At 43.5% G+C, this 17,922-nt stretch overlaps 1 protein-coding gene across 1 annotated transcript; it reads left to right on the top strand.

Annotated features, from left to right (window-relative positions):
- The first annotated feature begins 13,401 nt into the window (after positions 1 to 13,401).
- oxld1 (oxidoreductase-like domain containing 1) lies at positions 13,402 to 14,718 on the top strand. The gene is made up of 2 exons (XM_063221159.1): positions 13,402 to 13,605; positions 13,970 to 14,718. The coding sequence occupies exons 1-2, from the start codon at positions 13,555 to 13,557 to the stop codon at positions 14,447 to 14,449; spliced, it is 531 nt and encodes a 176-aa protein (XP_063077229.1). The 5' UTR covers positions 13,402 to 13,554; the 3' UTR covers positions 14,450 to 14,718.
- Positions 14,719 to 17,922: the final 3,204 nt, after the last annotated feature.

Consider the following 17,922-nt stretch of genomic DNA (forward strand, 5'->3'; position numbering starts at 1 on the left):
GTAACCCAGTATGGAAAAAATAAGTTTACAATGTGTAGTTACATAAGACCAGTCAAGGCCTTCTGGCTGCTCGTCTCGAGGGATGTTAATGCAGAGATATGCTTGCTGTGTGACCTTATACATGGGTTCTAATTTATTTATTTTTTCAAAAAATTAGCTCACGTGGTTGGTTGCCAATGTCTTGCCCCTCCTCACAACATTGTGTTTATAAGGCATGTATATACGTGTTCAATCGTGGACCTCTGTGGTGTCGGGGTAGAGAGGAGAATGCAGGGCTAGTCCTCCTGGCTGCTCTTGAGGCGTGTAAACAGACCCTGGGTGGACTGCATACTTTGTAGACCAGGGACAGCGAACACGTCGAAAGAGTCAACCTTACTAATCGTTCGATCAGGAAGTGCGACCAACCAAAGCTCGTGTTTCGATAAAATGTAGACATTCCATTGCCGTTCGCCTGCTACCGCCAAACCACATCATAGCTCATGACATATTTTTCCACTGAAGTTCATCTTCTTTTTTGAAGCCTTTGACGCCCTCGACAGAACTGCTTTTGCGACTTTCTCCGCTTCTGTCGCTTGCGCCTCAAAAAAAATCAATTTTTTATGTCGTTTTCCATGCTTTCACTGCCCGCAGTCTGTTCCTAAGGTATAGCAGGAATATATATGCTGTGTGACCTTACATATGCATACAACCTTATGCCTCCTGGGTGCTGTGGAGGTGTGTTGGGGTGGAGGGCAGTGAAATGGTTGCTGGCCCTCTTGGCTGCTCTTGACGTGTGTTAATGACGTTAATATATGCAATATGCTTGCTGTGTTGTCCTTACTAACCGTCTGCCTCGTGGTGCAAGGCCCGTGGAGTGCGGACGCTTTTGGCTACTCTGTCTGGAGGTGTGTTGTGAAGGTAGAGAGGGCAGTGGAGTGCGTTTGACTGCTCTCGGGGTGTGTTGTAAAGGTTGAGACGGCAGTGGAGTGCTGGCCCTCCCATTGGAAACAAACTTGACCTAGTTGGGGCGCTCCTCTTAAACAAGGAGCTATATACAGTACATGCAGTAGGCCTACAGTATGTGCTACATAATATCTGTCATGTGTGAACATGATGTCCGTACTGTATTTCTTTGATGTGTTTGCATGAGGCATCAGGACATGTATTGCTCTACTTTTGTAGTGTGCTGCTTTTCATAACTGGGAATTATAGTGAACACTCGAACATACACACATGCATGTGTAACGGATGCCAACTGCTGGGGTTCATCGGTAGAACGTTAGTAAACTCGAAGCCTGATACAGTATCGGTCGCACTGAGCAGACTGAACCTTTAGCTCAGTGGTATCGTCCTGTGCCTCCAATGCTCGAACTGGAGCGTTGATTGGTATGTTCGCGGGTTCAAGCCCAGAGTGGCAAACTAGCGCAGATGACCTCAGTTCCATATGCACACAAGCACACACACACACACACACACACACACACACACACACACACACACACACACACACACACACACACACACACACACACACACACACACACACACACACACACACACACACACACACACACACACACACACACATACAAACACACGCCAGAAATAGATTGGTGGCGACCACTGACCCAGAACTGCACTGCATCTTAACGATGTAAAAACAACACCACGCTTCACTCTTAACGATGTATAAACAGCACCACGCTTCACTCTTAACGATTTCAAAACATCACCACCACATTTCCCCCCTTCTACCACCAGTGACTTGTAGCTTACAGTTCACCTCACACCCTACAAAGCACGAGCTGTTCTCCACATCATGTCAAAAGGGCATGCTATAGGGGAGGAAACAGCATACTCTGGAACTGTCTGGCTTTGGAGACTTAGTGAACCATTACATGAGCTGACAGCAGGACTTGAAGAGACAATTGTGATGTCTTCCATTGCTTGGAATGATTACGTGTTGACCGTAAAGATGACAGTACAGGTGACATTGAAATTAACTGATCATTATATGACCACCTCCAAACCAACAAACAGTTAAGTAATTTCCTACAATTGAACAGCATAATATACTATAGGAAAGGATAGAATTTGCTTTCAAAAGTGTGTGATATAATGATAGAATATGTAGAACCAAACAGACTACATTAGCATGCTCTTTCCCATCTGACAGAACCATACTGAAAGTAAAAAAAAAAATATAAAATGAACAAGTCACTTGCAGGGTCAAAAAATCATTTAGAATGTTTTACATTAGTGTCAGAGAAATGAAGATGGAACATTTCATGTCAACTGATTCTGGTCTGGTTCTGGTCACAAGGGAAAAAGTAGACCTACGGAAATGTCAAGGTGTCAGGGGATCGATTTGAAGTCACACAGGAAATGTCAAAGGAAAAACCAGGTGTTAATGACGTCCGTTACAACTGAAACATCCGGTAAAGTCAACATGAAAAGACCACTGTAATAATCTGAGGATTAACAAACCATCTGCTGGATCAAGGGGGAACCTAACATTTCTCGGAAGAACCGAAAACATTCCCTGAAGAACCTTAAAGTTCCTAGAAGAACCCCAAGCTTCCTTACGCTGGAGACATATCAATCAAATATTTTCGCTTCGCTTCACTCCTGTTGGCTTGCCTTCGTGTCCCTCATAGGAACTAATGGCGAAGTTCGCTTCTCTTGGCCAAATTCGCATGTATGTGTCCTTGGCATTAGAGAATTTAGCACATTGGCAAAATGAAGGTTCTTTGGGTAACTTTTCATTTGTACAGTGCCCAAATCTCCACGAGCAACCCAACATGACTAATGTGTTCTCTGTAAATGTTAATGGCAAACAGGAAACACCTGTGAATGATAAGTCAGAGAAATTAAAATGAACTCAAAGGACAAATGATACTGGCAAAGCCTCTCAACAATACAAAGAACCATTTATCACACACCCATCTGTTTAGGTTAACATGTCTATTGACAATAAGTACTTAGCGCTTAATTTTTCAACTTCGTTATTTGTAATGCATCCACAGCTGTGCTACATGCAATGCAACTTCCTCATCGGTTAAACAGACTTGAGCGTCATGAATTATTATTTGAAACTCTATTTGGTTTGGAGTCGGACACACCTGAGCTAAACTCTCTAGTAAACCCTGAGCTAAACCTATAAGGCCTGAGTCAACACAGTGCTCTTTCACCACAGAGGACAATAATTTGTTTACCTGTCACATAGCAATCAAGTATGCTTGGTAACTAACGACTGGCTCACAGGCCCTGGGCAATTGAGCGGATGCTGGATGCTGTGAGCGACACGCCTGGGGAGATGTGCAGAGCATCCCTCAGACACCATGCCACCCCACTGCACACTCAGTATGTGACACACACACACACGAACACACGCACGCGCGTCGCACGCACGCACGCACGCGCACACACACACACACACACACACACACACACACACACACACACACACACACACACACACACACACACACACACACACACACACACACACACACACACACACACACACACACACACACACACACACACACACACACACACACACACACACACACAATCTCTTTGAGACTCGTCCGGGGAGACATCCAGAGCAAGTCGGCCCAGCTAATTGGGCTCGACTCAAAGCCTCTCTCTGCTTTGTTTGCTTGGTATCCCTGACTTGGGTCTCTGTGGGGATATGAGTGTGCCGTGTGTGTCGTATGTGCGTGTGTGTGTGTGTGTACTGTATACTTGTGTTGGACCAGAGCATTTATCATTACACAAAACATCCCCTCAAACCACCAACTGTGGAGCAATTACTGCAGCATATGCACCACAATGCACTGAGCAAATATGATCTTCTCGGGCTATTATCTTCAGCAGTGAATGAACCACAGTGTAAATACAGCACTACTGATGCGGTACCTGCAAATCTGTTATTGACAAGGCAATCAAACCAGGTCAGGTTACTTAGCACACATGAGTCTTCAGCCTAAAACTTCTACAAGATGTTAATGGTAGGTATAAACATTCTATTTAGCAGATGGGCCTCTATATTTTATCAAATATATCCTGATGTATTAATTTACTTTTATCAATACCTATAAAATATTTCATTAAAGAGGTCGAGAGAGTCTAGCACATACACTAAAAGGCATCTGCATGAGAGGAGGTCTGGTAAAGATTTTCCTGTATCATTTGGATTTCAATTGAGGCACGACGTCTAAGAAAAGATCTAGAAGAGGCAGCTTTAGCAGACTGCTATGACAACTGCTACTAATGTTCACCTTAACATGTCTTTTGATCATACGTAGCCTTCTTACAAGCTGCTGGTTCAGCAGACACTGCTAGACTGACTATCTTGAGTTGTTAGCCTACTTGGGACTCTCTGGGATAGTGTTTCTCAAACTGCGGTCCCTTGGAATCGTTTTCTAAAAAATCTAAATAATATTTGTGTGCGCGTTGCTCTTGGCTGCTTATTTGAGCATTCTATTGTTAATGGCGTCAGAGATGGGCCCTGAACATTTCAAGAAAATTTCAAGCAGGCCTCAATTCGACAATGCCAGACTAACGAATATCCTCTGAGACCCTTGACTGCCCTTAGGTCAATGAGTATGGGGTGACAGGTGGGGAGTATCATTCAGAGCCACACACCTGTCATTCAGAGGCACGCAGGTGTCACGATGAGGTGCTCCCTCCCATCTGCCCTCTAGGTGGGATCAGGGACAGAATACTACTTGGGCCTACTGGGCCCAGCCCCAGGGGCCCAAGACTCAAGGGGGGCCCGAAGCTCCAGCCTCTACATTTACATTCTCATATTGCATTAAAATCTCACTTTAAAAAAAAAAAACTATTTTGAAATGTTCTTGTGGGACAACTGCCCCACACCCCGCACAACATAGGATTTCACACCTGGCCAAAAACCTTGAATCGTTTGGTAAACAAGCAACACCCATTGAGGGGGGCTCTTTTGTTGTCTGACCAGAGGGCCCATGGAATCATAATCCGTCCCTGTGTGGGATGAGCTAGAATAGTGAACAGGGCTGCCATTGTGAGCAGCTGCCTGCCACACAAAAGCAAGACCTGTATTACCAACACCACACTGGTGTCCATAAGACTACACACACACATGCACGCACGCACGCACGCGCACACACACACACACACACACACACATGCACACACACACGCACACACACACACACACACACACACACACACACACACACACACACACACACACACACACACACACACGTGCACGCAGGTGTACACACTCTCTCTGTCTCTGTCTCTGTCTCTGTCTGTCTCTCTCTCTCTCTCTCTCTCTCTCTCTCTCTCTCTCTCTCTCTCTCTCTCTCTCTCTCTCTCTCTCTCTCTCTCTCTCTCTCTCTCTCTCTCTCTCTCTCTCTCTCGCTCTCTCTCTCTCTCTATTTGAGGGCCAAGGGCATGTCACACACCCATCTGCCTATCCTACAGACCTGCTCACATCACATCATGTTTCAACAAAAAACACTCTTAGAAGGACGAACACTAGGCCTAGCTAATGCTCTTTGGAAAAGAATGCCACATACCAGTGATATTGAATTCAAAACCTCTTTGTGAAAGATACCACATGACATGAAATTCAAAACCTCAGAGTCTTTACAACAGAATGCCTCACAACATTGAATGCAAAAGGTTTTTGTATGAGAATATAGAATTCAGTTGGTATGCGGTTGGTATGAAAAATGACTCAAGGCTATTTCTTTCTATACCTCAGCACCTGTTCCCTTTTGAAAAGGACAGCTCCAGGAAAAAAAATGTAAAGAAACAGGGCAGGACAGTTCCAGGCATCAGGAAGTGAAACATGGGTGTAAACCAATCTTTCGTTGAACGGTGAAAAAAAGAAATCCCTGAGCAAACAAGCGCAAAATCAGCTCATGAGGGTCCATGAACCAACCTGGCCTTGCTATCTGTAAACTTCCACTCGATTGACATCTGACCACAAGGGAATGGTCATACTTGGCAGGATATCGATGGGTGGCCAAAGTGTGATTGCATTTTGAAAACTATACACGTACATATTAACTAACCCTACATGTATACACCAGTACACATCACGGTAGGAACAGGAGGGGCCGGTGACTCAGTGTGTGTGTGTGTGTGTGTGTGTGTGTGTGTGTGTGTGTATGTGTGTGTGTGTGTGTGTGTGTGTGTGTGTGTGTGTGTGTGTGTGTGTGTGTGTGTGTGTGTGTGTGTGTGTGTGTGTGTGTGACGATCTGTTCTGCAGGAACAACGGAAAATGGTGACCCGCATTGGCTTGGGTGTTTGTCTAAGGTACGGACTGTATAAGACCAGATGACTGAATAAATGAAGGAATGGATGGGGTCCAGCGAGCAGGACAAGGGCTGTGGCGCTCGTTAGTGGCCGAAAGTCAAATAAAGAGCTGTGCTGGCAGGGACGCATTGTGACTCCATGGGCCCTTGGAACAGACAACCGGAAAGGACCCCCCAGAGTGAGAAAGTTCCAAAGGTTTTGGGCCGTTATTGAATTATGCTAGAGGGCCTTTGCTGTTGTGGGTTAAGAAGTTTCTCCACAACAAAAATTGAAAATAAGTTAAAAGCCAAATTTTAACACAATCTGAGGACGTAAATAAAGACCAATAATGGAGTGTGTTTTTTGCAGCACAGAGCACAGGCTTCAGGGCCCCCTTTGCCTCTTTTCCACTGCCGGTTTTCTGGTAGGCCTACAACTCGACACAGTGCGACTCGGCCGCCACTTTTTGCTTTGCAATTCAGCTGTGTCGTGCCTATTCAAAAAGCAAAAAGTGGTGGCAGAGTCGCACTGTGTCAAGCTGTAGGCCTACCAGAAAACCAGCAGTGGAAATGAGGCCCTTGACTCTTGGGCCCCTGGGCCTGAGCCTGGAAGGCCCATGTGGTAATCGGTCCTTGAGGGCTGCGGTCGGCCACAGGCCAGGGGACAAATCCCAGAGAGGGGAGCAGTAGGGTGGGGGGATGCTGCCCTTCCCAAAGCTCTATCTAGTTCATAGATTTTCTGTGTCACGACTCATAAAACATACGCTTTTGTCATGAATCATAAAAGTCAAATAGAGTTGAAAACATGATGTGGTGTTATGTGTGATCAGGGTGGAGGGTGGAGGGGATGGGTGCTTGCACTGCTGTTGCCTCTCTACTGGAGAAGTTGACCAAGCCTCAGATAAGCACGCCCATTAACAATGAATTGTATCTGAATGACATCAGGAAACCATTTTTAAACAGGCCACGGGACCTAATCCATCACTTTTTAAAGTTACAGTATGTTACAAAGGAAAACTTCCAGGTGATTAATTTAAGCAAGAGATGTGACAGCGGTTGCCAGATAAGAGCAAAGCTCCCACTGTAGTGTGAAAGCATGTGAAAACGCCTGTATGCCTGTTTGCTGTGATGTGTTCGTTTGTCCCAGTGGTTCCCAAACTGGAGGTCGGGACTCCTCGGGGTCACAAAAATACTGCAGGCGGGTCGCAGCTAGAATGGACTCACAGGAAACACAGGTTAATAGTTAACAACATAACTCCATATGTTAGTTAGTTGCAGTACTCATTAGACAAAATGCTTTTTTTTACTTTTCCTGCGAACATTAAATTAGAATTTAGCAATATTAGCGGACAAATAGTGTTTGGCATTTGGAATATGGGAGGTGGGGTGGGGGGGGGGGGGGGGGGTGTCCCAGCAGAAAAAGTTTGGGAACCACTAGATGAGAGGAGGTCACACGGCCTGGTGACGGGAATGTGCAGACATTGTCAGACAGCCACTCCAGCCTATTGTGTGACATAATAGGCCATTTTAGATGGGGATTAGCAACGTGTACAGCACTTAATTCACTGGAGCTGGCGAACGTTTCGAAAAAAACCAATGTTATTTTATATCCCAAACACATACTCACCTCTCTCTCTCTCTCTCTCTCTCTCTCTCTCTCTCTCTCTCTCTCTCTCTCTCTCTCTCTCTCTCTCTCTCTCTCTCTCTCTCTCTCTCTCTCTCTCTCTCTCTCTCTCTGGGGCTGAGTGAGGTACTGTATCATGGGAAATACCCATCTGAGGTAAACTCAGGACCCACAGTTACCATGGGGACAGGACAGGTGGGGGAAAGAAATGCAATCCAAATCAGGGGCACGAGTCGAGGGGGGAGGGGGGACGACTGAAAGGTGGCCTTACATGCCAGGCATACCTACTGTTAGAGAAGTATGTAGGCTGTTAGCCTTGGTGCTGTATACACCTGCATTCCCAGACACACACCCCTCAGTAAAATGGAAAAATGCACATGAATAAAGAAGATTTCATGCTCATGACATCACGCCAGAAGTCGATAGGCCTATTAATGCAGGTATGCTAAAGTACAATAGATCGCCAGACGTTACAAAGTCATTGTAAATACAAAGGCATCTGCTATCACAAAAACACACATTAAGAAACCAAGGGGTGGTGTGCTGAACTCTTGACCCTCACATGTCAACCTGTTCCTGAGTTGTCACATCAGCCTCTAGATAACCACATAGGCCTATCTTGGGAGTAGACGACACACCTGCGTGAAGATGCTGAGAGTGAGGTCACATCATAACAAATCATGATTGAAAGGCATTTTGTGACATGATTACTAGAATAAAAATGCCTAGCTTAACATAGTCTCCAGCAGCAACTCCAAAGCATCACTCAGTGTCCGTTTACACCGAGGACAGAAATAGATCAACTGATTCAGAATCAGTATAAACCATGTGTTGTGAATTATTTTGAACACACACTGACCTGGCATCAGTCACAAAAATAATGTGAATGTGAAAAGGCACGTGAAAAGGCACGCCTTGCACGTTACATAAACAAGCCACGGCCTTTGTGGCATGTTGATTATAGACAATTGCTTTATCTCCGTGTGTTTACTCTATTGTGATGACTATTATAAAATGATAACGTAATCTCCAGCCCCTCCAAAGCATCTTGCTCAAGGTCCATTTGTATTGAGAACACACTGAAGTCAACTGATTCAGAGTCAGTAGGCCTATAATAAACTACTTATGGTGAATCATTTTAACCACTATCTACTGATCTGGCATCAGTTACTAAAATGGACGATTATTATGTCTAAACTGTGACCAGACACACCCTGGATGTTCCGTAAACAAACTGGACTGAGGTCCATATTTATTAGCATTTGCTTTGTTTCCTTGGAGATTGAGCTCAAAACACACAGAGGTGTATGCGTAACTCTAATCACACAGTTGCATGATCGGTAACTGCAGGATCATGGGTTTCACAGAGGGATATTTTCAACCCCTACGGATGTTCCCACACTTTCACCAGGTCAGCTAAACACACACACACGCACACACACACACACACACGCGCGTGCGCACGCACGCACGCGCACACACACACACACACCAGCATTCCTCTTTATGCCTCGGTGGAAGAGGCCTAAATGGTTAACAGGACTGCACATGCATGCATAACTTCAAAGGGCTCTCCACTCTCTCCCCACTCCATTCTCCTGTCCAATAGAGTGGGACCTGTTGAACATCTAGCCTACAGCGCTGGTTTCCATGGTGACAACAATGCCCTTTACACACGTAAATGCAACCTGTACAGTTCATTAGCCGTGGGTCAGTTGAACCACTTCAATTTATGTATGTGTGCGGTATGTAGGCCTATGTATGTATGTATGTATGTGTGTATGTGTGTATGTGTGTATGTATGCATGTATGCATATATGCATGTAGGCTATGTATGTATGTATGTATGTATGTATGTATGTATGTATGTATGTATGTATGTATGTATAGATTAGGGTGCATCCATTGACAGTAAATAGAATGGACGCCAAATCAACGCTATTTGCCATTCAACGCTTTGAAGCCAGATTTGGGAACATTCCAACTTACATTCCACCTTAGCAACGCCAAGCGCAGGTGCTGATTGGACAACAACAAGACTTCTAACGGTCAATCAAACCATGTTCTGATGCTCATTGGTCAATTTAACTTTTAATATCTCTCTAAAATAAAACATCACCACAAAAAATCACCACCCTGGTAAGTTGGAGAGCAAGGGGACCTAGTAGTTGAGCGACAAATGATCCCCCTGGAGTGGCATTTAAGGGAGATACAGGGTTTTATGTCTCTCATAGGAATGAATGGGATTTGGCCATTTTTTGGTCTTTTTGGGTCCAACCTTGGCTCCAACTTGGCTTCAACAATGAAATAGAATTTTGGCCTCCATTCTATTTACTCTCAATGGGTGCATCAGATGCCCCCTATGAAAAGATATTGCCTCGGCCCTATAGTAAAAATGTTCTACACCCATTAAAACCACACTGTGTAAAATATTTTGAAATTTGGATGAAGTGTACCGGGGCCACCAGCCCCATGAAAATAGAAAATAAGGGTGATAGTCAAAATCAAATTGGCGCGTGAACTGGAAGGTCGCGGCTTGGGGCCCTGAGTGGCGAACTAGTATGACCTTGGTAAGGTCTATATCGTCGGCTTGCTACCAAAACCGCCTAAGTCTGATTTTGGGGTTTTTGGAAAACAGGGAAAAACTAGGCACCAAAGGGGGCGCCAAACATCAGTTGCGGTTCTAGGAAATCTTAGCCTCTGGGCAAAGAGCAATTGTGAGTCCCCCCTAATAATTTTGGTCAAAGGAGATTTTTGCAGAACTCCCCTTTTTTACTCCTCTACCACATCTGCATCATCCTGTCATCATGTCTGTGTCATTGGTCCACTACAAACAGTACAAAGATGTTAATATATGTTCTTTATTTATTTTGAGTGAAGCTGCAAGTCAAACATGAAATGGCTCCTAAGGAAACCAAACACTTTAAAATAAATTATTTGAAGCAGCAAAACAAGAACAATGCACTGCACATTATTTTGATAGTTACACTATTCTTTTTTATTTTTATTCCAAATTTTAATCCTGGATATGGTGAAAGATTGAAATATTTTTGTAGACCTTGTAACAATCTAGCATGCTATGAATTAAGTTAATTATGTCTAACTGTTTAACTTAAACACTTAGGGGTTTCTTTTGCCTTAAGACATGTAAATCTAGCATGCTGGTAAATCTCATGTCTACCAACAGATTTTCACAGATTTCTTTTACTTTCTAGCACTTTCAGTCATATTAGCTTTCAATGAAACATTATTTGCATTCTCATCCAAAGTATAACTCTTTTTGTCATTGTGCCAGAGAAATTGCTACAATGGTAATGCTTAGTTTTCAATGATAACATCGCTTAGACTCTTAACCAAAGCATAGCACCAGAGCAATGGCTGTGATGATAAAGTTCATTGCTCATATCAGGGTAGATCCCGACTGTAGTGCCTCACAGAGTAAGCCATGCAGTGACACCCAATCTCCATGTTGAGGTCCCATCAGTCATGGAGGAGGATGAAGGGGTGGGGCACTTCTTTGGTCCTTGTACCTCCTCACGAACTGTCTCCTCCTTGTTTATCATCTTTGCTTAACTTCTGCTCTTCTCCATGCTCATAGAACTGCCCCACCCTCCCAACCTTGCCCATGACCGAGGAAACCTGGTCATAGAACTGTGCCCCGCCCACTTCAACACCATGACCGTGGCATTCAGAATATGGTATAGAACCACTACTGGATACTTTATAGTTTTGATCATCCAACTGCCTATGCAATAATGTAATGCACTAGTGACATCAACCGGATGCTGTTAAAAATCTACATCATGAAAAACTACTCAAGGATACGAGTTAACAGATTGTCATGAGACGATGCAGTCTATGACAGTCTTCAATAAATCTGTGATAACATCAAATAAAGTAAATGATTGATAATTGCCCAGTTTGTTTCAAGGTATAACTATTAATTAATGTAGAGCTACAACCATTGTGTGATAAGATTATCTCAGACAGATGTCTAAGGATGATGTTTTAAAACATGGCCATTGTCTTTGAAGAGAGAGAGAGAGAGAGTGAAAAAAACCCCTCTCAACAGATGTAAATAAACGGCTTCTTGCATCACAAATGGCTAAGTCAAGTTACCTAAGTCATTCACATTGGCAGAACAATTGTGCACAGGGCCCCAGGATGAATAGATAGGGCCCCCATACCACCTGCCAAGGTCATAATAGGGCCCCTACCCCTGCCACCTGCAGGAGGGCCCTAGGCCTACAGGCAAATGCCCTCCTTGTCCTCCCTATAGCTTCGTCCCTGGTCATGCATTTTCTCATAGGCAGTGTGTGACTTTATGCATACAGATTTTTTACTCTGGTGACTTTTGTGATTGATCTATGACCCTGGCGGAAAGGCAGGGTGATGCAGCTGTGGTAGGGGAGTAAGTTTATGTAAAAATCTAATTTCGGCCAAATTCGGACTTAGGCGGTTTTGGTAGCAAGCCGACGATATGCTACTACATGCTGTTGCTGGACACCTTAATTTCCCTCTGGGATCAATAAAGTTAGGCCCAGTCTACTTAGGTCAGGGCAGTCATGGGTAAGCGGTTAGGGCATTAGACTTGTAGCCCAAAGGTTGCCGCTTCGACTCCCGACCCGCCAGGTTGGTGGGGGGAGTAATTAACTAGTGCTCTCCCCCATCCTCCTCCATGACTGAGGTACCCTGAGCATGGTACCGTCCTGCCGCACTGCCCCCTTGCACGAGTGAGGCATACACACAATTTTGTTGTGTGCAGTGAACTGTGGAGTGCTGTGTCACAATTACAATGGGAGTTGGGAGTTCCTAATGTGGCTTTTTTCGCTTTCCCTTCTTCTAATGAAAAGTAGGCTACAGATATTCCAGACCCTTGGTGAGAGATATGTGTGATATGTTGAGTGATATGTTGATCATAACATGTATGGCAACACACTTATGAACTCAAAGTTAATCAGCTCTTCAGCGTTGTGTAATGATCAGATATCGTGTGTGTTATGATTTTAATATCATTGCATACACATCATATTGTTTTACAGACAAAATTACACAAAGGCACAGAATATCAGGAAGTAAACAATCTATTTTATTTTATTTTACTTTTCAAAATAAAGTAGGTTTAGGCCTACATGACCCAAACGCAGGGTCACGAAAGGTGAGTAACATTTTCCCAACACCTTTGTCTCAATCATTTTGACTACATAGTAGTATTAGCTATGAGGATGGCCAAGTCAAGTGCATAGGGTCCAAAAACAGAAAAACATAGGCAACAGAACTTTTAGATGGGCTACTGTTTGATGGACGGATAGGCCTAGGCTTACTGTCTGATAGTTGGTCTGATGTTATCATTTCAGAAAGGGGATAGACAGCAGCTGGGCAAGGAAGTCCTCTGGTGGCTGAAATAAGAATTGCAAAAACGACGTATTTCACATTTTCCTCCAATCGTTTCCCCTGGCCTCGTTCGAGACTTCTGATTGGATCCACCTTTGTTTTGGAAAGATGACGATTCAACATGGACGCCTCCATCTCCCACATCACTGAACGTCTCTCCGTGAGGTTATGACAGATATGCGATTGATATTCTCTGAATATGATTCTGAACTGATTTTTTACAAAGCTGGTGTAAATATGTAAGTAATTACCGTTAGTAATATGTCTATTCTGAGTGGTAAAGTCGTTGGACCGACGTCATGTTTCCACAAGGTGAGTAGCTAGTTCAGTGGTATCCATCTGGCTAGCAAAGATTAGCCAGTCTTACAGTTGTGTACACTTTAATCGTGTGCCATCTGCATTGTCAACATCACGCTATCGGTGTTAACCATGTTGTTGTGTCAGACATGATCTTGTGTTACTTTCAACCGTGAGCGTAAATATGTACAGCATCGCGCATTTTCTTGCCACATCAGGTCGCCATATCACAGCTGTGATGTGTGAGGCGGTAACAGTAGGCTACACAGTGTAGCCTACACTAAAGAAGCAGAATATTTCAGGCTGCGCCATGTGTCACTCATATGAGTACTGTTTCATTTCTTTACTTCTTTCATCTATTATTATCTCCTTGGTGTAGATGTGCTGCCTCTGTCTCCAATCCCTGGTCAGGAATAAGCCTCTCCTCTACCCAACCACTGGACTCAGACTGCTACATCCTGTGACAAGTCATCACAGACCTTTCCATGGATATCCTCTCCATCCGTCATCCATCAGTCAATCTCGGGCATGTTACAGCACCTCCTCTGACGAGAAGAACCTGGACAGTGCGCAGAGTGCTCCAGGAAAGACGGCGGACCAGGGGCCATCTGTGAACGCGCCTGCCCCAACAAACAGTGTGCAGAGTGCACCAGAAAAGGACCCGGGGCCGCCCATCCCCCCTACCTGCTGCTGCATGAGCGGTTGCCATAACTGCGTGTGGATCGAGCACGCGGAGCAGCTACTGAAGTACTACCATGACGGCGGGGACAAGGCGCTGGCGGCCATTGAGGAAAATGTGCAGGACGAGAACCTCAAAACTTACCTCAAGATGGAAATCAGACTCCTGAAGAAACCTTGATGTGTGTGTGTGTGTGTGTGTGTGTGTGTGTGTGTGTGTGTGTGTGTGTATGTGTGATGCGCAGAGTGCAGACCTAAAATGAGATTGTGTGTTGGTTGCAAGATGGTTGCAGTAGTGTAGGACAGTCAGTCATAATTTAGAGACTGCAGAGAGATGCCTTGACAACAGTGCTTTAATGGGGCAGTCCAAAGTTCTGCTGCGCAGTCAGCTTTAGGCCTTTATCAGCAACAGTAGCCAAACCACTGTCAAATCACTTCTAACACTTTTAAGTCAGTGCAGGGCTCCAGAGTGCGACCAATTTGGTCGCATATGCGCCCATTTTTTTCAACGGTGCGCCTAGAAAATATTTTTAGGCGCACCGGTGCGACCAGCCATCAATAGAACAAAACCTATTAGCAAACAACCGTTTTAATGGACATAAATTAATAGTCATTCTACAGTAGTGGCCCATCATCACACAATAAAACGTGTCGATGCGGTCATTCCTTCAACTCCGCTGAACTACCGCTAGCTTTCTCCCCCTTCCTCGTTCACAGGCAGCCCGACGTTTCAGAATAGAATGTTCGACTTCGCTCAATTATCCGAGTTCAAATGTGCCAACGAGTTTTGTGTTCTCAACCAGGCGAGTTTTGCAACGGACGAGAGAGTTACAATCACGGTAAAAACAGCAAAATGACTTGAGGATATTTTAAACACGAGAGAGTCACAATCATGGGGGGAAACTAAATGGCTTGAGTGGATATTAAACATTGCCACACAACGCAGACGGGTGCGCGGATAATTGCCCGTTTCAGCCGCGTGCAGAGCTGGCCAAACAACAGGTGACGCGCTAGTTTGTCGGTACTTCTGTGAGAGTTTTTGATATCGACTAGGGCAGGCTACATACTGCCTATCAGTCCGCAAGGCATCGTTCATGCACTCGAGACAGCACGAGAGAGAGGGAGCGAGCGAGCGCACTAGTGCTGTCGTGTCTGTTCGTAGCGCTTGCTAAGATACCACAATCACTATGCAGAGGGAGAGCGCTCAAAAACGGGGAAATAGACAAAATCCAATTCACCTCAGATTCCACCCAGATTGTTTAAAAAAATATATCCATCCATCTATCCATCCATCCATCTATCTATCGTCATATTGTAACTCTGTGCTTGTGCCCTGTGCGTAGCCTTATTGCAGAAAAGGCTGGTGTGTTGATCTTACAAGTCAAACACATACTGTCTAAAAGGCTACTAATTTGGTCTTTTCTAAAAGCCAAACTGCTTGTAGCCAAGATGTGTTAGTTAGGTAGCCTACTGTCATGTCTTTTATAAGGAGCACATTTGGAAGACTAGCCTATAGCACATGAAAGGCTCCAGGTCTTTTAAAATATAGCAACAATAATAGAATAATAATAATAATTGTTATTATTATTATTATTATTATTATTATTATTATTATTATTGTTGCAATTATTGTTGCAATTATTATTATTTTTAATTATTATTTTTTTAAAGCTGAGGTGCGTGTGTGTATGGGGTGGTGAAAACATTTGGGTGCACCTAAATTTTGTGCTGGTGCACCTAAAAAAATATTTTAGGCGCACCAGTGCAACCAGTGCAAAAAGTTAGTCTGGAGCCCTGCGTCTGAGGAAGAATATCACAGTGTCTTTAGCTTGTTTTTTTTTCTCAGCTCAAAGTTTATTTAAATCATTATTTATGTCTCATAGTCAACAAAATGACTCTCTCAGTATCATCACATTTGCACACTGTACAGTTTGTATAGCAGAGGCTTACTAATATTTATTTTCAGATCATGGCCTCGGTGTGCAGACATTGCAGGTCCAATTATCTGTCTGCATTATTTGAAAGCAGATTTTTGGTCTACTGAAAGAGGCCAAAGATTAAGTCTGTTCACATGCTGATAAGCAGCTCTTCTACCACTCCCTGTCATGTTCTTATAGATCGCAAATATTACTTGGTTAACATGCCTGTCAAAGTGAAAGGTGCTCTAATATTTTTAGTAGAGTATTTATAGAATTCATGCTGCCCATTCACAAATGTTACTTTTGCCATGAATACTTACCAACACCATTACATTGTAAGTATTCATTATGTCTGGGAAAATTGCATTTTTCAGATCTTCTCTGTCGTCCGCCATTTTGAATTTCCCATAAATAGACATTTTTAGCTGCAAAACTCACTGTACTTTGGTCATACTAGTAAATATTGGTTTATTATTTAGTAATTGTTCATGAAAAGATAACACTTGGCTGCAATAGGCAGCACATTTTCAATGAGCAGCATAGTTGCAATAACTCTGTCCACCATCCTACACAGTGCACCTTTAAGCCATATTCTCAAGATGTGATGCTCTCCGCACCAGATGACTGCATTAATGACTGCATTATTTAATTTCCCCTTGTGCTTGACTGGTATTTAAAGGGTATGCCACTAATTTGGGGCTTAATACAGTTAAAATCGTTGGCTGGGGTTTATAAAGGTGGTAAAGTGTCTTATTTTTCATGTTAAGCGTTGTCGCTAAGCTAGTGAAAGTCAATGCATCCGTGTAGCATGCTACATGCTACAGTGATCCATTGACTTTCACTAGCTTAGCGACATATTCCCTCTTTTAACTTGTCTTAAAGCAAGACAACGGCTTACATGAAAAATAAGACACTTTACCACCTTTATAAACCCTGGCCAACGATTTTAACTGTAGTAAGCCCCAAAATAGTGACATGCCCCTTTAAGTATATTTATTGTGTAGTGGCGGAATGGCGTTGGTGGCTGTACAGAAGACACTGAGAAGTTTCAAAAGAGGTTTTGAAACGTTTTTATGAATTTCACTTTATTTTTTCCACATTTTGTTTTAGAAATGTTGCGATACTGCCTATCCCACGCTGTACTGTGATTCAGAGGCTTCTATTGTATGACTGAAAGTTCATACACACTTCCCTCAGACTTGAGAAATAAGACGCACAATATTTTTAAATATTATTATTTATATGTAATGAGTATGTAATGAGTATGTGTGTTAATGTTATTGTTGAACATTGTTGGTTTTAACTTTGAAATGATGTGCGACAAAGTAACATAATAAATGCATGATTTAGGAGAGACTTTTTTCTGTAGTTGCTTTCTTCCAACACTAGAGAGCGACATAACAACTGAAAACTCTACCCAACATTTGTTGACATCATGCCTAAGGAGTTGCTGCAAATGAATGCAACTATGTACCTGTGGTTTTTGTGTCTAAAATTGATCATTAATTTGTAACACAGTGAAAATCACTGATTTTCTTTTTTTATTAATCTGTGTGGGCTTTTTGTCGTTAATGTTATAGAACACCAATGCACAACCTAGTTTACATGAGAGGCAATTCATCTTCCAACTGCTAGGTCCACCAAAGAAGAGAACCACAATTCCTAGTTGTATTACTTGAAGTGTTTCTATGACACTCTATGGAGTGGTATAATCCAGTGATTCTCAAACTGTGGG

The sequence above is a fragment of the Engraulis encrasicolus genome, chromosome 17 (assembly GCF_034702125.1).
Source record: "Engraulis encrasicolus isolate BLACKSEA-1 chromosome 17, IST_EnEncr_1.0, whole genome shotgun sequence".
NCBI lineage: Eukaryota > Metazoa > Chordata > Actinopteri > Clupeiformes > Engraulidae > Engraulis > Engraulis encrasicolus.

What these genes read in the sequence shown, in the direction of transcription:
- oxld1 (XM_063221159.1), top strand. Translation starts at nt 13,555, where the DNA reads ATGTCTATTCTGAGTGGTAAAGTCGTTGGACCGACGTCATGTTTCCAC. An exon ending in CGACGTCATGTTTCCACAAG is followed by an intron (nt 13,606 to 13,969) that starts GTGAGTAGCTAG and finishes TCCTTGGTGTAG; the next exon opens with ATGTGCTGCCTCTGTCTCCA.